The sequence below is a fragment of the Phocoena sinus genome, chromosome 1 (assembly GCF_008692025.1).
Source record: "Phocoena sinus isolate mPhoSin1 chromosome 1, mPhoSin1.pri, whole genome shotgun sequence".
Classification (NCBI taxonomy): domain Eukaryota; kingdom Metazoa; phylum Chordata; class Mammalia; order Artiodactyla; family Phocoenidae; genus Phocoena; species Phocoena sinus.
Window position 1 is genome coordinate 76173171 of NC_045763.1, and position 22467 is coordinate 76195637.

The 22467-nt window shown below is 35.9% G+C and overlaps 1 protein-coding gene across 3 annotated transcripts in view; it reads right to left on the bottom strand.

The window, feature by feature from the left end:
• The window catches only part of ZNHIT6 (zinc finger HIT-type containing 6), a 54916-nt gene extending 33703 nt beyond the window's left edge, over positions 1-21213 (bottom strand). For all 3 annotated transcript variants that reach the window (XR_004348741.1, XM_032624801.1, XM_032624793.1), the window contains exons 1-5: positions 20335-21213; positions 19122-19187; positions 18928-19034; positions 18757-18842; positions 10976-11079 (exon numbers count right to left, since the gene is read on the bottom strand). Coding sequence is in view for 2 of the 3 variants with exons in the window: in XM_032624801.1 (XP_032480692.1) it covers positions 10976-11079; positions 18757-18842; positions 18928-19034; positions 19122-19187; positions 20335-21005 (1034 nt within the window). In the remaining variant the exon portion in view is untranslated. The remainder of the gene's footprint in view (positions 1-10975; positions 11080-18756; positions 18843-18927; positions 19035-19121; positions 19188-20334) is intronic.
• Positions 21214-22467: the final 1254 nt, after the last annotated feature.

Sequence of the window (22467 nt, forward strand, 5' to 3'; positions counted from 1 at the left end):
TAGGAACATGTATCTGGCATCAATGTGTAAGAGTGACTGAGGTGAGAAGACACTGAAGGTAGGGAGAGCTCTCAGAAGTTCCCCAATAGTCCCAGGTGAGACAAGTTGGGCCTGCATGGGAGAAGAGAGCTGATAGTTGCTGCGGTGAAGGAAGTGGAAAGGGACTCATTACTGAGGCATATCATGAAGAAGCAGACTTGGTGACTGAGGAAGGACTTCCCTAACTGAACCAGTATGGGGACCCTGATATGATCAAGAATGTTTGGTTTCCATTTGTATGAATGCTGGCTAACTGTTGCTGTGGAAAGATATACCCTCTGTGATGCTGTGGCATAAGAACCTCCTTCTTACCATTGTCTACATGGCCCCAGTAAGGAAATACCTGATTGACTGAGGAACCATTAGAAAACCAGTGTGAAAGAATAGAAGTGTTAAGTCCTTGCTGTTGCTTTGAAATTTTTTCATCAGACTGTATCAAAGCAGTTACTGGAGAGAAACCATAGAGCTAATCATTTTAAATTAGTTAACAAGTTTGTACTGAGCACCTATTATGTAATCCCCCCAAATCGACCTCTCTCACCATGACCACAACTGCTAAATCCATTTCATTTTCCTTTGCTCTTTTCTAAAGTTAGTTTGCAACAAAGTACAAACCTATACTACTTATAAGACACCATACCCCCCCAAAAAAACCAAACCCACAAAACCAAAACCAAAAAACCTGTGCTTTAAGAAATGTATTGCCACATAATTGTTTAAAGAAAAAAGTGCTACTGACATTAATACAGAGGTGGATAGGTATATCATCGCAATAAAATTTGAATGCTGTAATTTTATCCAAAAAGTAATTAAAAATTTTTTTTTATTTAAGTAGAGTTGATTTACAATGCTGTGCCGATCTCTGCTGTACAGCAGTGACTCAGTTACACACATACAGACATTCTTACAAAAAGTAATTTTAAGAATCTATAAAAGGTTATTTCTTTACAAGAGAGACATCTAGTGGTTAGCTTCTAAAATAGGACTGGAGCTCAAATAGCAATTCACACTGTTGTTTAATAATGGGCACACTTCCACTATCTTAATACTCTAAGTTTAAGAGAGACCCCTAGACAGAGAGCCTAAGAACTCTGGGCCGAAAGGAAGATAGCAACTCAGTTCTAAGCTGACAGTTGTAAAGGAATGAAGAAGGACTGGGCTGCTTCGAAATGAGGGTCGAGGTCATGTGGAGACAAACTGCCAGAAGACAAAGGTCAAAAGTTGGGTCCATTCCTAGGGAATGGGAGGTTAGACCACACAAGAGAGTACATGCCTGGAGTTAAGCTAAAGATATTATTGGGGAGGAGTCTCTCAATCTAATTCTTTTTTCCAAATGACAAGTCAAAATATATTCCCCCTCACTGCTGAATCCTCAGGTCCAAATAGCCAGGAAAATAAAAGGAGAGACTTAGGCAGCCAAACGAGATGTGATATTCAAACACAACCAAGATAATCTCCAGGTTTGCTATCCATGGCTTTCTGTAGCAAAACACTAAAACACAACTGAAAAGATGCAGCCATGGATAAAAACATGGAATTTTATATGACAGTATCAGAATACTTTTCAAAGACTATTGAATATATTTACAACTCAAAATGTATAATGGTCTTGCCCACATCCATCAATGTCTTTTAAAATTATTATTTTAAAAATTCATTTATTTATTCTTAAAATAAGTATTACATGCACATGGTCTAAAATTCAAAAAAGGTACAAAAGGGCACGTAATTCCCATCCCTGTCCCCCTCTACCCAATTTCCCTCCCTTAAGAGAACTACTATTAATAGTTTAATATAAGTATATACGGATATAACCTTTACTTTTCACACAATGGTAGCACACAATGAACATAGTTCTGTATCTATCTTTATTCACTTAGTATTTCTGGCAACCATTCCAATATTCATACATTTAGAGCTGCTGAATTTTTTCCCCATTTTAAAGGCGTACCATAATTTATTTAAGCAGTCCGCTATTGATGGATATTTAGATTCATACTACTCTTTTGCTATTACAAACAATGTTGCACCATATGTATGGTTATATATATCAGATAAATTCCTAAAAGTAGAATTGTTAGGTGAACAAGTAATTATCATGCCTTCCTGATCCATCTATCTTCGACAACTGACCTTCCCTTTGGGGCCACTACTTATTTTAGGCAATTAGGGCAACTTGGCGGAGAAGATCATCTGAAAACTCTCTCAAGGCACACAATAAGAAATCCTGGAGAAATACAGCAAACATACTGAGCTCATCAAAAAGTATGAAAAATATTCAGGGGCCAAAAGGAAGCAGGAACTAAAAACCATAGTGGAATGTGGAAGCTATACCTGCTCTGGAGGCCTTTGCTTCCAAGTAATCAAGAGGCTTAGTAACCAAAAGGCTTATGTTTCAACAGCCACTGCGGGACATGAGACAAGATACTGATCTCACATAAGCTGGAGACCTCAAACTGAGATCACTGCATAAAACTATGCAGTGAAAGAGTGAACCAGAAAAATTCTGCCAACCAGCAAAGGGAGACAATGAGGAAACCTGTCCACCTCAGCTTGAGGTCTAAGGAGAGGAGGTATAGGAGGTGGGGGAAAGGTTTCAATTGAGAATGAATAAGTATGGACTCCTCAAATAGGTTTGGGGCTCAAATTATTATCAGTAGTATAGTCTGATAAACTTCAGACTAAGAAATTAAAGAGGGTTCTGGATTGGTGCGATGGGTGTCTGGCATAAGCAAATGCATACCATCTCCTACATGAACGTGAGTTCATAATTACATTTTAGAAAAAAACAAGCAAACAAGCCATCAAAATGAAGAGTCAGCAGAAACAGCAGACAGCAGTAACAAATTTCCAAGAAATTCAGACAATTATTTACACAAATAACAAATGCACTAAATTACTGAATAAAAAGGGAGGTTAAAACATGAGAAAGGAATACATTCTACCTAAAAGACCAGGTAGATTTGGGAAAGGAACAGAACTTCAAGAAATGAAAAGTGTAACTGAAACACAAACAAAAAGCCCACTCAGTACATGGGCTAAATATCAGATTAATTAGACACAGCTAAGGAGGGAAAGTGACTTGGTTGATACACCTGAATGAATTACCCAGAATGTAGGTAAGACCGACAAAGAAATAAAAAATTAAGATAATGTATTAGAATTTTCCAGAATTATGCAGAAAGCAGAGCAAATCCAAAGGAAGATAAATCACCCCAAAGACAAAAGTGAAGAACTTAAAAGCAACTGACATAGAAAGATTGTATAAAACATCAGTGTTCTCAATAATGGCAAAAGAAGTAAGAAAACAGTGGAATAAATAAACTGAAGTACTAAAATAAATGTCAACTTGAGATACTTCATATTCAGCTAAACTATCATTCAAAAGTAAGGGTGACCTATATGATTCATATATATGAAATTTTAAAACAGGCAAAATTCATCTTCAGGGTGAAAATTAGAATAGGTTATCTGAGGAGGAGAGGAGATAACTAGGAAAAACCTTTCTTGGGTGATGGTAATATTTTATATATTTACAGGGACTGGGTTATACTGGATATGCATTTGTCAAAACTCAACAAATATACACTTAAGATTTGTACATTTTATTGCCTGTAAATTTTACGTCAATAGGAAACGTGAGCTTCATATCTTTCAGACAACTATTTAAACTCCAACATTATTTTTTAACTGAACATACTCAATATCATGGATGTCATTCCATGACAATACATCTGTATCTAACTGTTTTTGTTTAATGGTTGCATAGAATTCCACTGTATGAAGGCATCATTATTAACTTAGCTCAGCCCAATACTGAGGGATACTCGAAGCTGTTGCCAGTTTTTACACTATTAAAAACAATGTTGCAATAGATATACATGTACATATATCTCTGTGAACTGTACTAATACATTTGAGGCTAAATTCCTTGAGTAGGCAGGTATAACATTTTTAGAAATATTGTCTTCTAAAATGACACCTAAGTTTTACTCTCAAGAACAGTGGAAGAAGAAAATGGTCTGGCTAGCTCATACCTTCATTATATCAGATATTGTTAATATATGCTTGTCAGACACATACTGTGTGTGTGTGTGTATGTATATGTATACATCTTTCTATGACCATCTATTCTTATCCTTTGCCCCTTTTCCTAATTAGTTACTAGTCTTATTTATTAATGTGTAAGCACTGTCATATATGTTTAAAGATTTTTTTTGGAAGCGGGTCTGGTAGTCTTTTGATTTTATTATGGTCTTTTTTGGCCAATTAAAAAAAATTATGTAAATTTAGTTTTTTTTCTTTTATGGCTTTGGATGGGATGTTCCTCTCATCAAAATTATGAAAATATTCCCATATTTTACATTTCATTTTAAGTTTAAGATTTTACTAACATAATGTTGTAGGTCACTTATTCTTCAAAAATAAACTTATTCATAGAAAAAGAGATCAGATTTCTGGTTACCAGAGAGAGGGGAGGAGGGGGAATTGGACAAAGGTAGTCAAAAGGTACAAACTTCCAGTTATAAGATAAATAAATACTAAGGATGTAATATACAACATGGTAAATATAATCAAGATTGTTGTGTGTTATGTATGAAAGTTGTTCAAAGAGTAAATCCCAAGCACTCTCATCACAAGAAAAATTTTTTTTTTCTATTTCTTTAATTTTGTATCTATGAGATGACAGATGTTCATGAAATGTATTGTGATAATCACTTCATGATATATGTAAATCAAATCACTATGCTGTACACCTTACACTTATACAGTGCTGTACGTCAATTATATCTCAATAAAACGGAAAGAAAAAGATTTTAATTCCACTTGGAAGTTCCGGTAAAAAAACTGTCAAATGGCAAACAGTCTCAACCCCATTTATTGAATAAGTCATTCTCTGTATTAATTTGAAATACTATCTGATCATATACTAGAGTGCCAAATAGCCTCATGTCTATTCTCTGTTATCTGAACTAACTGTTCATTTCTACATCAACACCATAAAACTTTATTAAAATTTCATACATTTTAATGAGTCCAGCCTTATTACTTTCTTTTCCAGGTTCTCCTGGTTGGTGCTTCTCCCACGTTTACTCTTCCAAATGAACTTAAGTCATTTTTATCATGAATCCTTTCCTTCTCCAAAAAAAAAATTAAAAAATCCGAAATCAAAACCAAAAAACATCCCATTAATATTTTCATTGGGATCACATCAGATTTAAAGATCACTCATTTAAGAAATAAATGTTATTTCTATAATATTGAGTCTCTTAATAACATGGTCCTTTCCCCCCATTTGTTCAACTCTTTTAAGCCATTCAGTAGAATTTAAGTTTTCTTCATAGAGATCTTTCATATTTCTTTCAATAGTTTTTGATTAGCATTGGGTGAAAGTAAACATCAAGTTACATGCCCCACGTAAGAGATGAGGCAGAGAAGTTACCTTTGAAAGAGTCACAATTTAAAAGAAGTAGTTTGGGATCTGCTATAAAATAAGTAGGGGAGCCGTACATTGCACACATTTCCTTACTAAGCTCCTCTATTTTTAACAAAGAATGTCTTTTCTGTATTGGCTCAACTTATTCTTAATATAAGCATCCCTTAACTTTTCTTTGTTCATTAAAGTTATCCATTATGACATTCCAGCAAATTCACCAGTCCTCTAAAATTTGTTGCTACTGATATTAAATACACTTTTGACATCACAGGCTGGTTAGTGTTATATGCCACTTTGACTATAAAATGAAAATTATGGTTCCTAGTCTTAGAAAAATTCACATATCACATAATTTTGCCTATGATTTTAAGAGATTCGAAGTCATACTGGTCAAAAACTCCTACCATAAAGGATGCCTGGCTTAAAATGAACCTATGATTCTAAGGTACCTAATGCACTTGCTACCACATAACCTGCTGTTAGTCCTACAGAGGTAATTCAAGCAGAATGTGCTTTAGTCACACTTCATATGGGGCTATTTAATTGTTTTTAAAAAACGTTTTATTTTCAAGTAATTTCAAACTTTACAAAAAAGTTACAAAAACACCACAAAGAATTCTTCACTCAGAATGCTCAAAAGTTACCACTGGAACATTTAATTTTTTTTAACATCTTTATTGGAGTATAATTGCTTTATAATGTTGTGTTAGTTTCTGCTGTATAACAAAGTGAATCAGCTATATGTATACATATATCATCCCCATATCTCCTCCCTCTTGCATCTCCCTCCCACCCTCCCTATCCCACCCCTCTAGGTGGTCACAAAGCACTGAGCTGATCTCCCCGTGCAATGCAGCTGCTTCCCACTAGCTATCTACTTTACATTTAGTAGTGTATATATGTCAGTGCTACTCTCTCACTTCGTCCCACCTCCCCTTCCCCGTGTCCTCAAGTCCATTCTCTACGTCTGCATCTTTATTCCTGTCCTGCCCCTAGGTTCATCAGAACCATTTTTTCTTTTTTTAGGTTCCATATATATGTGTTAGCATATGGTATTTGTTTTTCTCTTTCCGACTTACTTCACTCTGTATGACAGACTCTAGGTCCGTCCACCTCACTACAAATAACTCAATTTCCTTTTTCTTTTTACGGCTGAGTAATACTCCATTGCATATATGTGCCACATCTTTATCCATTCATCTGTCGATGGACACCTAGGTTGCTTCCATGCCCTGGCTATTGTAAATAGTGCTGCAATGAACATTGTGGAACATTTAATTTTTAAGAACTTCAATTTGAGTTTTTGTGTATACTATAGCTCAAGCTGCTTAAACAAAGGAACAATTTAATACCTAGGGAGTAATTATCTTAGTACAGGACCAAGATTGCATACGAACAATTCCAAACCCTGAATCTCTGAAATTGAAAAATTTTCATAACTCCTCTAGCAGCAGAAACCTGACTGAGCTCATTTACAGTCATTATTTTCCCATTAAAATGTAAACATTTGTAGGTTTCACTGCAGAAATAGTATTGTTTGATTACATAATGCTGCCCCAGACCTACTAGGGATGAATATAATATAGTAAACGTAACATATCCTCAAAGATTTCCAGTAAGAGAATGCAGATCGTTTACTATCATTGCACATTATCTACTAAGTGCCAGGTATTAATTTAGGTATTATTTCATTTACTCCCCTCAACAACCCAGTAAATTCGCTCTTGCCTGAGGTCACCTAACGTGAACATATATAGAGGCAATATTCAAATTCAGGTTTATCTCAGTCAAAACCTTAACCACTTTTGAAAGTTTAAAAAAGCATTGAAAACAAGTCTCTTAAAAACACAATACTGGTGATGTGGGAGGTAAAAATAATTCTTTGATAAGATGTAGCATCCTCTTCTTCCCTCCTTCCAGCAAATAACACTACGATCATCTAAAATTTTTACCGTTTTCATATGAATGTCTGAGAAAACACAGATATCACAAAAAAGGTACTTCTAAATGCCTTCCTTCACTTTTCCCCCCTAACAGTTAAGTACAGGACCATATATATTTATCTTGCTACTTATATATCACCTTTTAGCAATCAAAATTTTCTGCAATCCTGATCTTGCCAAACATCAAGTTCAATAAGTATGTCTTCCGTATTCATCTAAATCAGTGGCTCTCAAATTTTGCCTCTCCCCACTGCCCCCATCCCAGGGGATGTGTATGTGTGTGTGTGTGTGTGTGTGTGTGTGTGTGTGTGTCCAAAATCTAGTCAGTAGAAGCCAGGGATGCTGCTAAACATCCTATAATACACACGCCAGCCACGCACGACAAAGAACTCTGTGGCTCAAAACATCACAGTGCCAAGATAAGAAATCATGATCTAAATCACTGATGAAAATGCTGAACAAGAATGAACAAAATATAGGAACACGCTAAAGAGATTTCCAAGCTGACTATCAACCAACTAAGCAAAATATTCTAAGTATGGCTATTAACTAACAGGGAATTCACCTTAATGCTTTACTATTCATCAAACATCCAAACACAGACATTTTAAATTCAGTTCGTGGCATTTTCCATTTATAAATAATAATGGGCAATTTAACAAAGAACAAATAGAAAAATTCGGTTCCATAGATTTCAATTATTTATTTCACCAAATTATTTTGAATTATTTATTTCACCAAAATAGTTATAAGAATGAAAGATCATCTTACTACCACAGATTGGATTAAGTCAAACTTCACTCTTGAATTTTAAGATATTATTCTGAAACATGTGGCCAAATATTCCATATCTAAGTAGCAATTAAATAAAATCAAATTAAAACAAAATATCATTTCCACTTTCCAAAATAGCAACAAAATTTTTTAAAAAAGAGACAACTCAGTGCTAGTGAGATGTTTAAACAGGTATTCTCATTTACTACAAATGGAAATGAAAACTGGCTTATCCCTAGTTTATTATTACTAGCCCTACTTTATAGATGAGGAAACTGAAGCACAAAAAGTTAGGTGGCTTAGCTTAATATCACATGGCTAGGAAGTAGCTGGTTAGAATCTGAACCCAGGCAGCCTAGCTCCAGTTTGTGCTCTTAACCACTCCATTTTACTGTCTCTATGTTTTTTAGAATTTTTTTTACAACTCTTTAAAATGCATCAAAAATGACTGGAAGACAAAATTAAGGGTGAAAAGACTGGCGAAAACATTTACAATGCATGCAACAGATCAAGATGAGATATAAGCAGGCACAGTAAATGAAAAAATTCAACTGTTCAACCTCTAATCAGATATGCAAAAAAGTCTAATAATATTCAATTAAAGTGCAGTATAACTAAAATAGGCACTCATACATTTTTGTGGAAGGTACGAAGTGGTACTTTTTTGGGGAGGACAATTTGGAGTTTCCTTCAAAAGTATAAATGCATGTAGTCTCTGACCCACTTTCTAGGAATTGATCATACAGAAAAAGTCACATAAGCACACAAAACAATTTATTCAAGGATGTTTATAACAGCATTATTTGTAATAATAAAAATCCAGAAATTAGCTAAAAATGTTCATGAATATAGGAATAAATAAATTAGGATACAGTCATAGTTGAAATATACTACTTAAACAAAGCGAGGCAGATGTGCATTAACAAGTAAGATGTCCACAATATATTGTTAAATAGAAAAAAGCTAGCTGTAGAAAAAAGTGTGTGCCTTTATTCACATAGATAAATAATGTTTAACTTGAGGAGAGAGTAACTTTTTATACTTTTATATAAGTATTTAATATTATGCTTTACTTTATTAATTGAAAAAAGGACACATGATTAGAAGAAAACAAAATATCATCAGTCGTTGTCTCTGCGTAGTGGAATTAAAGGTGCTATTTTTCCTTTAATTTTTTTAATGATGAGGATATATTACTTTTACAATTGCTACTATACGCTGATTCCTTCCTACACTCCAGTTAGTGTCTAGGTAAATTAATACACTAAGGTCACAACTACACAGTAGCTATCATTAGCTCCATTTTACAGATGTGAAAGCAGCTAAGAAATTGATTCTAAAGTCTACTGTGTACTATGTTGCTAAGCTCCGCATGGGAAGACACTAAAAATATAAGAAAATCAAGCCCAAATCATTGTAAATTCATGAGTAAAAGGCATAATGCAAGAAGAGTCCAATTTGCCATTTCAGAGATCTGAGGTGTTCCAAAATAACAGTATAAATTTGTGTTCTGAACCCAGAAAATACACCGAATGTAGTATTCTTGGAAACAACTTCCGACATACATTCATGTGTCTAGAGATCCCAAAATTAAAAATTTGAGGCTATATTAGTAGTAGTAAAACCATTCTGAATGGTTTCTTTCATAAAACAGAAATACATTTTATATTTCAGATGGCACAAACCAGTTATCTTAAATTTCAAACAAATTATGTCTATTTCTAAATATGTCAGTTTCAAAATACACAAAAGAATCATCTCATATTTGATAAATGCAAAGTATTACTTTACTCCTAGAAACCAACCAAAAAAAGGGAAAACCACCTTTATAAATATTTGTCTTGAAACATATAAAATAAGTGGATAACACCATTCTCTAATAATATAATATTTTCTGAAAAGATGGAAGGTTTATTAGAATAATTCTGATCATTCTGTCTCTTTAATTTATGTAGTAAAATTGTGAGGGAACCTTACAGTTTACCTAGTACAACCCACACCATTATGCAGATGCAGCCTGGAGAAAAGAAGTAATTTGCTCAAGGCCTCACAGTTACTAAGAGGCTGAAGCGGTGAGGACTCACTCAGGTTTTTGGACTCTAAATCCAGAATATTGGCTTTAGAAAGGTATTATCCAATAATTTAGTCGGCTACTTATAGTACTTTGGGATCCTGTTCTTTTCTGTACTACTGGGGCCTTTTTGAACCAGCACTTTCAGAGAGCAGGAAACTCATCTCTAATGTATTATCTGTATTCACAGATTCACTACAGACTAAATGTTTTCCAAGTTCCCCTTCTTCTCCATCACTGGCTCTCAAATGAAATTCTATTTGGAATCCCAAAGTAAAAGGATTATAAAAGCCAAGCTGCTCTGGTTAAAAATATGCAGGAATTCTGCTTTGACTTATTGCTTTGTACTTGAAGCTTCTGAAATACTTTCACGGTATCTTAGGTCTCAGAGAGAAGGACAGACACGTACACACACTCTCTTCTTTCTCTCTCCATCTCTCACCACACACACACACACACACACACACACACACACACACACACACACACACAGAGCAAACCCAAACTGTTATTAAAGTCACATGACATAAAATTAGCATAAGTTCCTAAATGTATATTTCCAATTTGTGCAGTCATCTTGTCCTGTACCAATAACAAACACCTCACAGACCACACTTTGAGTAGCAATGTTCTATAGTAAACCAAACCTTAAAAGATGTTCCTAATCAAATCAGAACATCTGATATACTAAGAAAGAAGTCAGACACTTACTTCTTATCAAAAAATGTTGAATTTTCTTTCCTTTTGCTGAATCCATTGGGTAGAAGTTTTAAGTTAATAGCTTGCTTTCGAGCACGATTTTTCATAAAGTACATCTAACAACCAGAAACAAATAGGCAAATTAATATTAAAATGCCTTAAATTCCAAAAGCACGTAAAACAATGTTCAAAACATAATAGTTAAGATTTATTGAGTACTTATGTTTCACAAACTGCCCTAAACAGCAATGTCTCATTTAATCCTCACAATACTATGAGGCAGGTACTATTACTACTCCCATTTCTGCTATTTCAGCTATTTCTGAGATGTAAAGCCTACATTCAAATCCAGGTCTGTCTAATTCCAGAGCCTGTGATTTTAACCATATACTCTATAAGCCAAAAGAAGAATTTTATGGGGCTTTAAAAAATACAGGTTTTAGCAATCACAGGGATTACTTATACAGTTCTTTCTTTTTTTACTGATGGTTTCATACCATAGTTAGCTATATATATATATATATATGCCTGTTTCTATTACTAGTCAGGTAGCTTCATTCAGGGAGGAACTATGGCACTGCCTAGTACAAGGCTTAACTTAAAAGTAGCCACTGATGTAGGATGTACAAAATGGGATATGAGAATTCTAGCTCTGACATGTGTTACTCCATGGATCATGTAGGTTGGTTGAGCCCATGCTAGCCCATGAAATGATCTGCCTTGCTTGTTTGGTTAACACAGTCTTAAACCTTCAACTTGGTTTATGATAGTCCAGATCTGCAATGTTCTTAGGTACCTGGTAGAATAAAGGAAGGCCTGTTTCTTCTAACCTTCAAAAAATTCCCACAAATAATATTTAAAGAAAAAAAAAAAAGCAGTACTCAACAAAAAACAAAAAAGTATAAACAATATAAGAAAACAAGGCTCAGTGTACTGGAACCGAAAGAGAAAAAAGATGTAGCTGAGAGAGCTCCCTATATATTCAGACACTAAAAAAATCATACACAGATTACAGAACTGTTCTGCAAAATTTAAAGGAATAAAAGAAGGCCTGAAAATATGTGCAGTGAAGAGAAACTATAAAAAGTGACTCACCAGATTTTTAAATAAGCCAAAGTAAAATTTTGCATTAGAGATAAAAAAGATGAAAAATCAGGAGAGGTTAAGGGGTAAGTGTGATATAGGGAGAACGCCTAAGCCACATTTAATGGTAGTTTCAGAAGAAAAGAGAATGAATAAAGCACAAGTAATATTTTAATAGAAATGAGCTGATAATTTCCCAGTTGATGAAAGACACTCCACTTATTCAATAAATCTAATAATTCTCAAGTAAAATAAATAAAAAGAAAGGTGCATTTTCACAGTATAGTAAAAAATGCAGAAGACCAACAATAAAAAGAATGCATTCAGAGAAAAAATATTTCAAAGGCAGTTAAAAATGACAAATGACTCTACAACAATAAAAATGGAAGCCATAGACAATGGAAGAGTAATTCTGAACCCAGAATTCTATAGACAAAAATCATTTAAGAGTGATTTAAATGCCAATAGAGTAATCTAAGAGGTGGCAACCAGCAAACTCTCTCTAAAGGACATTCTAAAAGATCTACTTGAGGTAGAAAGTGATCTCTTAGACAGATAGTCTAAGATGATGGCAGAAAAAATAAAGAGCAAAGAAAGTGGGAAATATGAAGATAAACCAAAACAAACACTGACTGGATAAAACAGTAATTATTGTATGGAGATTGAAACAAAAAAGACAATCTAAATACCTGAAAACAATACGAAAAGTCAGTAGAGTGTTAAATGGAATTTAAGTGTTCTAAGGTAACTGCTGGCAAACTAGGGCCAAATCCTGCCTCCTGCCTATTTTTATAAACAAATTTTGTTGGAATACAGCCCTGTGCATTTGTTTATGTATTATTCATGGCTGCTTTTTTGCTACAGTGGCAGAGTTGAGTAGTTGTGACAGAAACCATAAGGTTTGAAAAAAAGGTTTACTATCTGACTCTTTACAGAAGAAGTTTGCCAACTCCTGTTCTAAGGTCATTGCATTGTTTAAGTACAGGCTTAAGGTACTGATTAACTTTAGATACTGATAAATGAAGTATGCATGCAATGTCTAGCCTAACTAATGAAAGGATAGAAAAAGGATGCATAAGTTCTAAACTGATAGAAGAAAAATTCAAATGATAAGAAATTACTCAATTAGTCCAAAAGACAAGAAGAAAAAGAACAAAACAAAACAAAGCAAGTGGACAAATAGCACAAGTAAGGTGACACATTTAAAGTCAAATATATAGGTAATTTTTTAAAAAAGTAAATGAATTTGATGATTCAGTTAAAAGTTCCAGATTGTCAAAATGGAGAAAAACTGGAACCCAATTATGTGGTACTTTGAAAAGGTACACCCAGAACATGAAGATACAAAAAGGCCTAAAGTAAAAGTAAGGGACAAAATACACCATGCAAATACCAACCAAAGGACTGAAATAGTTCAATACCAGATAAAGTACACAAAAAGCTTGAGACAAAAAGGGTCACATCATAATGCCAGAGGTTAAATACACCAAGAATTTCCTGAAGTATGCATCTAATAATTTAGCCTTAAAGCATATGAAGCAAAGCTAACTGAACCACAAGGAGAAACATACAAATCCTTTTGATTTTATCTATTGGGAAATGTTAACACACCTCTCTCAGTAACTGATAGAAAAACAGACAAAAAACAAAAAAAAACTAGTAGCACTATAATTTGAACAACATAATTAACAAATCTGACCTAAAAGGAATATATTTAGAATACTAGATTTAGCAAATGCAGAATAATTTTTCTTTCCCAAGCAAACAGAGAACATTACAAAATCTGACCACATGCTGGGCCATAAACACAAGTCTTAACGTATTTTAAAAGAATGAACTCAGAAAAAATATGTTCTCTGACCACAATGCAATTAAGCTAAAAATATAAAAGGATATAACAAAAGTCAAGAGGACACATTAACAAAATAGAAAAGGAATTCACAATAGCAACTGATCTAGAAAAGAAGAGGACACAAATAAGGATTATCACAAATGATAATACAACTTCTACAGACATGTAAAAGAAAATATGAAGAACTTTATGCCAATGCATTTGAAAATTTAAGTAAAATGGAAAAATTCTTAGAAAAATGTAGTCTACTAACAATGACTCAGGAAGACAGAGAAAACCTAAATAGTCCAATAAACAGTAAAGAATAAACTTCCCAAGCCCATTAATAAATTTTACCAAACTCCCATGGAAGAAATAATCCCAATGTTAGTTAATGTATCCAGGACCAAAATGGGAGCATTCCCAAATAATTTTATGAAACTAAAATCACAATGATACAGAAACCTAAGAATACCAAAAAGGAAAATCAGAAGTCATTTCACTCATGGACAGAAATGTAAAAATGAATGAATGGATAATGTGTACATATACATAATACAACTGAATTCTGCAAAGTATAAAAAGCAGGGTATGATAATAATATACCATGCAAGTTTAACTTACAATAGAAAATTGATTAAAGGATTATTATTCATACTAGAATATTATATATTAAAAGAAGAAATAATCAAATACAGAAAAAGCATTTGATAAAATATAACCACCATTCATGTTAACATCTGTTAGCACACTAGGAACAGAACTTCTTTAATCTAAATATCAAACTGTATCTACAAAAAATTTAAAAGCAAACATCATGGTGAAATCTTGGAACTTTTCCCTCTATGATCAGGAGTTATGAAACAAAGATGTACAGAACAGTTAATATACCAGGCCCGAGACTGTTATCCTTAGAAAGTTCTGTTGGCAAGATTGGCTCTTGGCTGGTGTCTGGGAACTTGACTGACTGGTAAATGGACCCTACACTGACATAAAGCTTTTCCTAAAATGATAAGAGTGGTTCACTGTGCTGAAATTGCACAAAAATGTGGTTTTATCTGCTTCCCTTCTGGGAGTGTGGAATTTGGCAAGTGCTAGGGCGAGGGTGTTTCTGCGATCAGCCCCCAATAAAAACCTTGGGCAGTGAGTTTCCCTGGTAGACAATAACTTCAAACATTAATTATCATAACCCATTGCCCGAGGAATTAACTGCGTACGATGTGACTCCAATAGAAGAGGACTTTGGGAAGCTTGTGGCTGGATTCCTACAGACTTTGCCCCATATACTTTTTCCTTTTGCTAATTTTGCTCTGTATCCTTTCACTGTAATAAATTTTAGCCATGAGTACAACTGTATGTTGCATCCTGTGAATCCTTTCAGCAAATCATCAAACCTAGGGATGCACTTCTACTTACAACATAAATATCTACTATCATCAGCACTATTTGACATTCTTGGAAGTCCTAGCTATACCGAATAAGGCAAGAAAAAGAGATAAAAGAACAAGGACAGAAGGATAGAAACAAATTGCGATGAACTGTTTATAGAGAAAATCTCAAAGAATCTATAGATAAGGTATTGGGACAGACTTTAGTATGGTTACTACTATAAAATAGACAAGAAAAATATCTCATTCCTAAATACCAGCAAAGAGATAATAAAACATTAAAAAGAAAACACTACTTAAAATAGTATGAAAAAATAAAGTGCCCAAGAATAAATCTAATAAGAAATATGCAAGACCTTCACTGAGAAAGTTATAGAGATATTAAAGAACCAAATAAATGCAGAGATACAACAGTCAAGGATTTAAACATTCAATGCCGTAAAATCCAATCACTCAAGTAACTCTACAAAATAAATGCAACCTCAATCAAAATTCCCAGGTGGGGAAGGTAGGACTGTACAATCAATAGGCTGATTTTTCATATTTGTATAAAATTACAAAGAGCCACAGCCATATTTTAGAAAATACTCCAGAAAATATTCTAGAAAAATGGCTATATTCTAAAAAATGAATGAAGTGGGAGGACTTACTTTTTCAGTGAGTTTCAGTAAAAGACTACAATAGTTTAGAGTATTGAGCATTGGTGTGGATAGATAAGAGGACCACCAGAATGAACAGACAGGCCAGAAACTGACCCAAGCATATATGGATGCTTGATATATGACAAAGATGGTCCTGCAGAGCAATAGGGAAAGGATGAATTTTTTCAATAAATGGTGCTAGAAAAAGTAGATTATCCATGTGGAAAATTACATAGGACCTCCACTTGACATGCTAGACAAAAATCAATTCCATGTTTACAGACATAAATGGGAAATGCAACACTGTAAAGCTTTTAGAAAATAGTTACAGGAAAATAGCTTCATAACAAGGTAGGGAAGGATTTCTTTATAAACTCATAAAACTATTAACTATAAAGGAAACATACAACAATTTTTACTACATGAAAATTAGGAACATCTGTTTACCATAAAACACTAAAGAGAGTAAGAAGACAAGCCACAGAATGAAAGAAGGAATTTATAACACATACAACCAACTAACAACTAGCAACTAAAAATACAAAGAATTACTACAAACCAGTAAGAAAAAACAACTGACGAATGAAAAGATGAACAAAAGACTTAACAGGCATACCACAAAGAAGAATATCCAATTGGCCAATAAAATATTTGAAAGGTGCTCAATCTCTTTAAGAATCAGACTACAAATTAAAAATCATAATAAAATAACACAGCCATCAAATTGACAAAAACTCAGAAACTCTGACCAAGTCAAGTATTGGAGAGGATGCAACAACAGGTACACTTAAACACTACTGTGAGTATAAACTGGTATCACCACTTTGGAAAATGTTTTGGTAACATACAGTCAAATTGAAGATATGCATACGCCACAACAAAGCAATTCAGCTTCTAGGTATAAACCCCAGAAAAACGTATGTATAAGCAAACCACAATCCCTAAACAGAAGTGTTCACTGTTTCTAAAATTTAGAAAACCCAGAGTCCATTTATTACAGAAAATCCAGAAATAAGAATGGTTCAGGAAAGGGCATAAGCTGGTGGCAGGAACTTTTGAGAAGCTGGTAATGTTCTAACTTTAGACCTAGGTGGTAGTTACATGGATGTTTACTGCATAATTATGCATTAAATTGTGTATTTCTGGACCTCCCTGGTGGCTCAGTGGTTAAGAATCCACCTGCCAATGCAGGGGACACAGGTTCGAGCCCTGGTCTGGGAAGATCCCACATGCTGCGGAGCAATTAAGCCTGTGCCCCACAACTACTGAACTTGCTCTCTAGAGCCCGTGAGCCACAACTACTGAGCCTGTGCACCACAACTACTGAAGCCCATGCGCCTAGAGCCTGTGCTCCGCAACAAGAGATGCCACCACAATGTGAAGCCCGTGCACCGCAATGAAGATCAGCCCCTGCTCGCCGCAACTAGAGAAAGCCCACGTGCAGCAATGAAGATCCAACATAACCAAAAAAAAAAAAAAAAAGTGTATTCTATTTTATGCTTTTTTATATGCATGTCATATTTCACAAAAAAATTTTAAAAATTTATCTTTTAAGTAGAATTTAATTATGTCTAATTAAGCTTGAGGGAAAAAAAGACTTGGTGCATGGTAATTTTTCTTTCAGATGTGGGTAATGTCATGTCTACCAAAAACACCAATAAAATAAACTGTTTAAAAGGTACTAAAATTCTGCAACTCCAATACCAAAATGGTATTGAAAAATGAACATAATTCCATGATGTGATTTAATAATATTATTTTAGAACAATAGCAGTTGCAAAATACTTCAAATATGTAAGTTTTTAATTTTGCATAGTGCATAAGGAATGAAAAAGGGATGAAAGTATGAAAATTAAGTATATTAAAACAACAAGTCCTGTTAGCTCTTCCTTCAAAATTCAAGTGTAATCACTTCCTAATAATTCTAACAGCATCCTCTCTGACTAGAACCACAACAGCAGCCTTATAACTGGTCTCTCAGCTTCCAATCTTCCACTCTTGCCTACTCAAGTCCACTTTCCAGAGAGCAGCAAGAGTGATCTTTCAAAAAGCAAACAGGCTCAATGTCCACCCATGGCTTCCATTTTTACTTCGAATACATTAGGAGCCCTCACTAGTTTCTTTAACCTCACATTCTACATGCTCCTCACTCAACTACGCTTGTCACCTTGCCCCTCTTCTAACTCCTCAAACACCCTAACTTCATCCCTGACTTTTTTTTTTTTTTGCGGTACGCAGGCCTCTCACTGCTGTGGCCTCTCCCGTTGCGGAGCACAGGCTCTGGACGCGCAGGCCCAGCGGCCATGGCTCACGGGCCCAGCCGCTCCACGGCACGTGGGATCCTCCAGGACCGGGGCACGAATCCGTGTCCCCTGCATCGGCAGGCGGACTCCCGACCACTGCGCCACCAGGGAAGCCCCTGACTCATTCTTTACTTTTGCTTTTGTCTCTACCTGGAAAGTCTTTTTCCAAACCTTCACATGACTGCCTCTTTCTCATCATTCAGACTGCTGCTTAAATGTCATCTTTCAGAGAAGCCTTTCCTGACTACTGTACGGAAAATAGTACCCTTAAACACCCTCCTCCCCCAGCAAACAAACACCATTTTCATTTTCTTTAATTTCCTGTGTCCTATCTTCCAGATGCACTTAACATTACCTGAAATTATATCTGTTCCTCTACTCATCTCCTGTCTCTCCTGCTACAATACAAGCTCCATGAGGAGAAGGACTTTGTTTTGGTCACTGCTGTATCCCTAGTAACTTAATATATTTGATGAGTGAAAAAAAAAAAAAGAATCTAATTCATTAGAAGAAATTCTAACTGGAAGGGAGTAGAAGAAATACTTACATGTTTATTGCTTATTGGTCTTTTTAAGAAAGCATCTCTAGAAATATGGTCTGCTGTTCTTGCCACATCTTCCAAAAATCGATAATCTACAAATATCGAAATAGAAAAATAAACAAATGATATATGCCAATGGCCAGGAAGCATCAATCGGCTATGCAGAAGATGGCTTACCACTTAGGAGATTCATTTCAGAAAACTGTTGCATTGAAACATATGCAGTTTTATCTCGAACTCCATTACATGTCAGTTCTGCTTTGTGTTTCTTTACACAGGGCAAACTGAAGAGACAAAAGAGGAGGTACTTTTACACTTTGAGGTAAAAAGGATACAGGCAGAGATAACAGGGTAGGAAATGATATACATACCTGCAGGAATAGCGCATACAGCGTGGACATCTGTACTTTGCTTCTTCTGTACCACAAGTTTCACATCTACAAAAGCCCACATGAAACTTGATAAGTTATCAAATATTAATTTTACATGTTTATTTATAAACTTTTAATGCTGAGTCAATTACTCATCACAATCAATTTACAGACATGTAATCATAGTGAATAAAGTAGATGCAAGTAACTCTTATGAAATACTTGATAGCTGTCAAACATCATTAGAAAATTCTCCTCTAGGAAACGACAACTACATTTACAATGTTGTTAATGATATGTAATTCAAGAAAACACGTATTCAATTACAAAAAATCATCTCACTTTGACTTCCTTTCCTACTATAATCTGAGAATGAGATCATTCGATATTTTAACTTGTAACTATTGACACTGCTAACAATTGTGTGCGTGCACATACCCAGAAGTCCAATCCATGAGCTATGTTTATTTATCTCAAAGGCAGACACACCAGAAAAAGATATAAGACCCAGGCAAATTTAGAGAGTAGCAGTTGCATCTTTCTTTCTCAACTCCTCACCCAACCTAGAATGGGCGTCAAAATAATCTACAAATGCTATTATCCAGCATCTGTCTTCAACTGTTCTTTTAGGATCTTGGGATACTGACAATCAAACTACAGCTACTTCTGTTTTACTGTGTTCGAGACAGTGATAATCCCAAGAAACTGACTACTCTTATTTCCTATGCTGCCTCATTATCACACTATAAGGAAATTAAATCAAAAGCAATAAATATTCATAGTACCCATAGAGAAACTAGACGGTTGGGTGAGTTCAAGTGTATTTTGTCTAATTTTAACTTACTCCACTTTACCCTTGTTGGTTTTATTAGACTTTTCCTCACACCTATCCTCTCTCAAAAGAATACTGGGCCAAGAGCATATTAAGTCAAGCCAGATTCTGGTACAAGGGCTTTCTGGTCCCAAGGATTTTCACTTCATAACTTGGCCACTAGACACTAGTACCAACCTCACATATTTTCACTGAATTTATTGTCATCTGACAAAACCCTCCCTTCCCAATCGCCCTTCCCCCCATCATTCAGGCTCCAGGGACCCAAACTGGCACTTATTTATCATTATTCCACACCCTTCTGGTAGTGTAATTTCTTTCAGTCTAGACAACAGAGAATTCCATAGCTTTATTCCCCCAATGGAATACTCCTTGCCCTACCTTGACATGGCCAGTTTCCGCTTGGAGCCCACTGGGGGATTTATCTGAGGCTCTTCTTTCACCTTTGTATCATCCATCACTTCTTCTTTAGGGAAATACTTCTCTTCTTTTACACACACTTCATCCATTATTTCCTCCTTCTTTACGTTCTGATCAAGAAACATCTCCTCCCCTTTAATCTTCAAGCTATCTTTCTTCTCTTCCTTCATTTCTAGCCAGTCCATCACTTCTTCCTTCACCTTCACTTTCTCTTCCTTTAGCTCTGATTCTTCCACCTTCTCTTCTTTTAGCATCAAACTACTATCCGTCTCCTGCTTCACCTCCAACGTGCCTGGTTTTTCCTCTTTCACCTCAGGCCCATCCTCCACCTCCTGCTTTACCCACTGGTCATTCCGCATACCTTCTTCCATTTCTGACCAGTCCATTACTTCTTGCTTCACAACTGCTAGGTCCACTCGCATCTCCTCTGCCCTTGGTCCATTTCCTTCTTCCCCTTCCCCTGTCTTCCCCATTCCGGTCGGTCCATTCCCCGCCTCTCCACTGCCGGCCTCCTCGGTCCCTACTGTGCCCCTGGCTCTCTCTCCATCTGACTCGAGACTTAGCCGCGCCCCTTCAGCTCCACTCTGGAGACCTCCTCCCGACGTCTCCTCATTTTCAGCATCAAAATCCATCAGCTCAAGATCCTTGACCTCCGTTGCCACTCTGTCCTTCAATATGGCTGGTCCACGCCAACAGGAATGAATTTCTGGCTACAACACCGACAGCGGCCCACGTGTGGATCAGAGAAGTAGCAAGCAGAAAACGCCGGCCCGGCGCGTCTATCCAAACAGTCGTAAAGCAACGCTTCCGCACATTGCCGCTTCACGACTCGTGGAGCTCTTTACGGCTTGCTGCAGTCCGGCACAGATCCTACAGGATCCGCGTGAGGCCGCGCCCACTGTCATCCCGCCTTCGGGGCGGGGTTTCGCCAAACCCTTCCCTTGGGGAGGCCGCGCCCTATGCGCGTGGCCACACGCTTCCGCTTAAAGAGAGCGTCTCCGCGCCGCCGGGGGGTGGAGAAGCGGGACCCTCACAGCTTTGTATTTGGAAGACCACCCTAATCTGTTCTGAACTTGCATGAAAATGGAAGAAACACCTGATATTACGCCTCTCCATGCTTCAGTTTCTTCAGCAGTACTCCAGAGACGATGGTATTACAAATCTTTTGGTTTATTTTGATGATTAAGTGTAATCATGCATGGAAATAAGCTAGCAGTGATGAAACTCAACATATGGTTGCTATTATTACTGGGAATCCTGATAGGTTTCAGGTAGGAAAGAGGGCATTAACTTTAATTCTTTCACTTCTTTGTCCGTAACAGCCGGCATCAGCCAGTTCCCCATTTACAGCATCTTACAGGATTCTAAGAGAGAGATTATATATATATATATATATATATAGAGAGAGAGAGAGAGAGAGAGAGAGAGAGAGAGAGATGTTAAAGAACCAAATAAATGCAGAGATACAACAGTCAAGGATTATATATATATATGTATATATATATATCACATATTTAAAGACTGGGCCAAAAATTCAACCCCCAGGACTAGAACATCTTAAAAAAAACCCAAAACACAGAAAACAAAAACTGGCCTGGCATCAGTTTCAGTTACTTTTGAAAATTAATATTACATACTGAGCATTAGGCATTTTCACCTAATCTTTACATAATGTCTGTGAGATTCATATTTTTCTCTCTGCATAAGGAGACATCAAAGAAATGGATTTTTAGCTGTGGGCTGCTTTGTGCCAACCCCTCAAATCCTGTTATGGTTTGCAGGGCATTTAACTGTTATCACTCATTCACATGTTCATCAGGGAATGGGAATTTTGAATGGGTGAGCAGAATGAGGAAATTTTGAAACCTTAGTTGGGGCTCCACTGATACTGTAGCACTGGAAGGAGCATTGAAGTAAGTTGGGAAAGTTTTGTAAAATTTTTTTATGGGTTACGAGGAAGAGGCTTGCAAAGGAGTCATATGGACAGTGTTTTGTCAGTATACTTAGAGGTGCCAGCTACCCATGGAGTCAAAAAGAGCCTGACTGGTAACCCTGTTACCGACCAGGATTCTTGGACTCCTTAATCAATAGAGA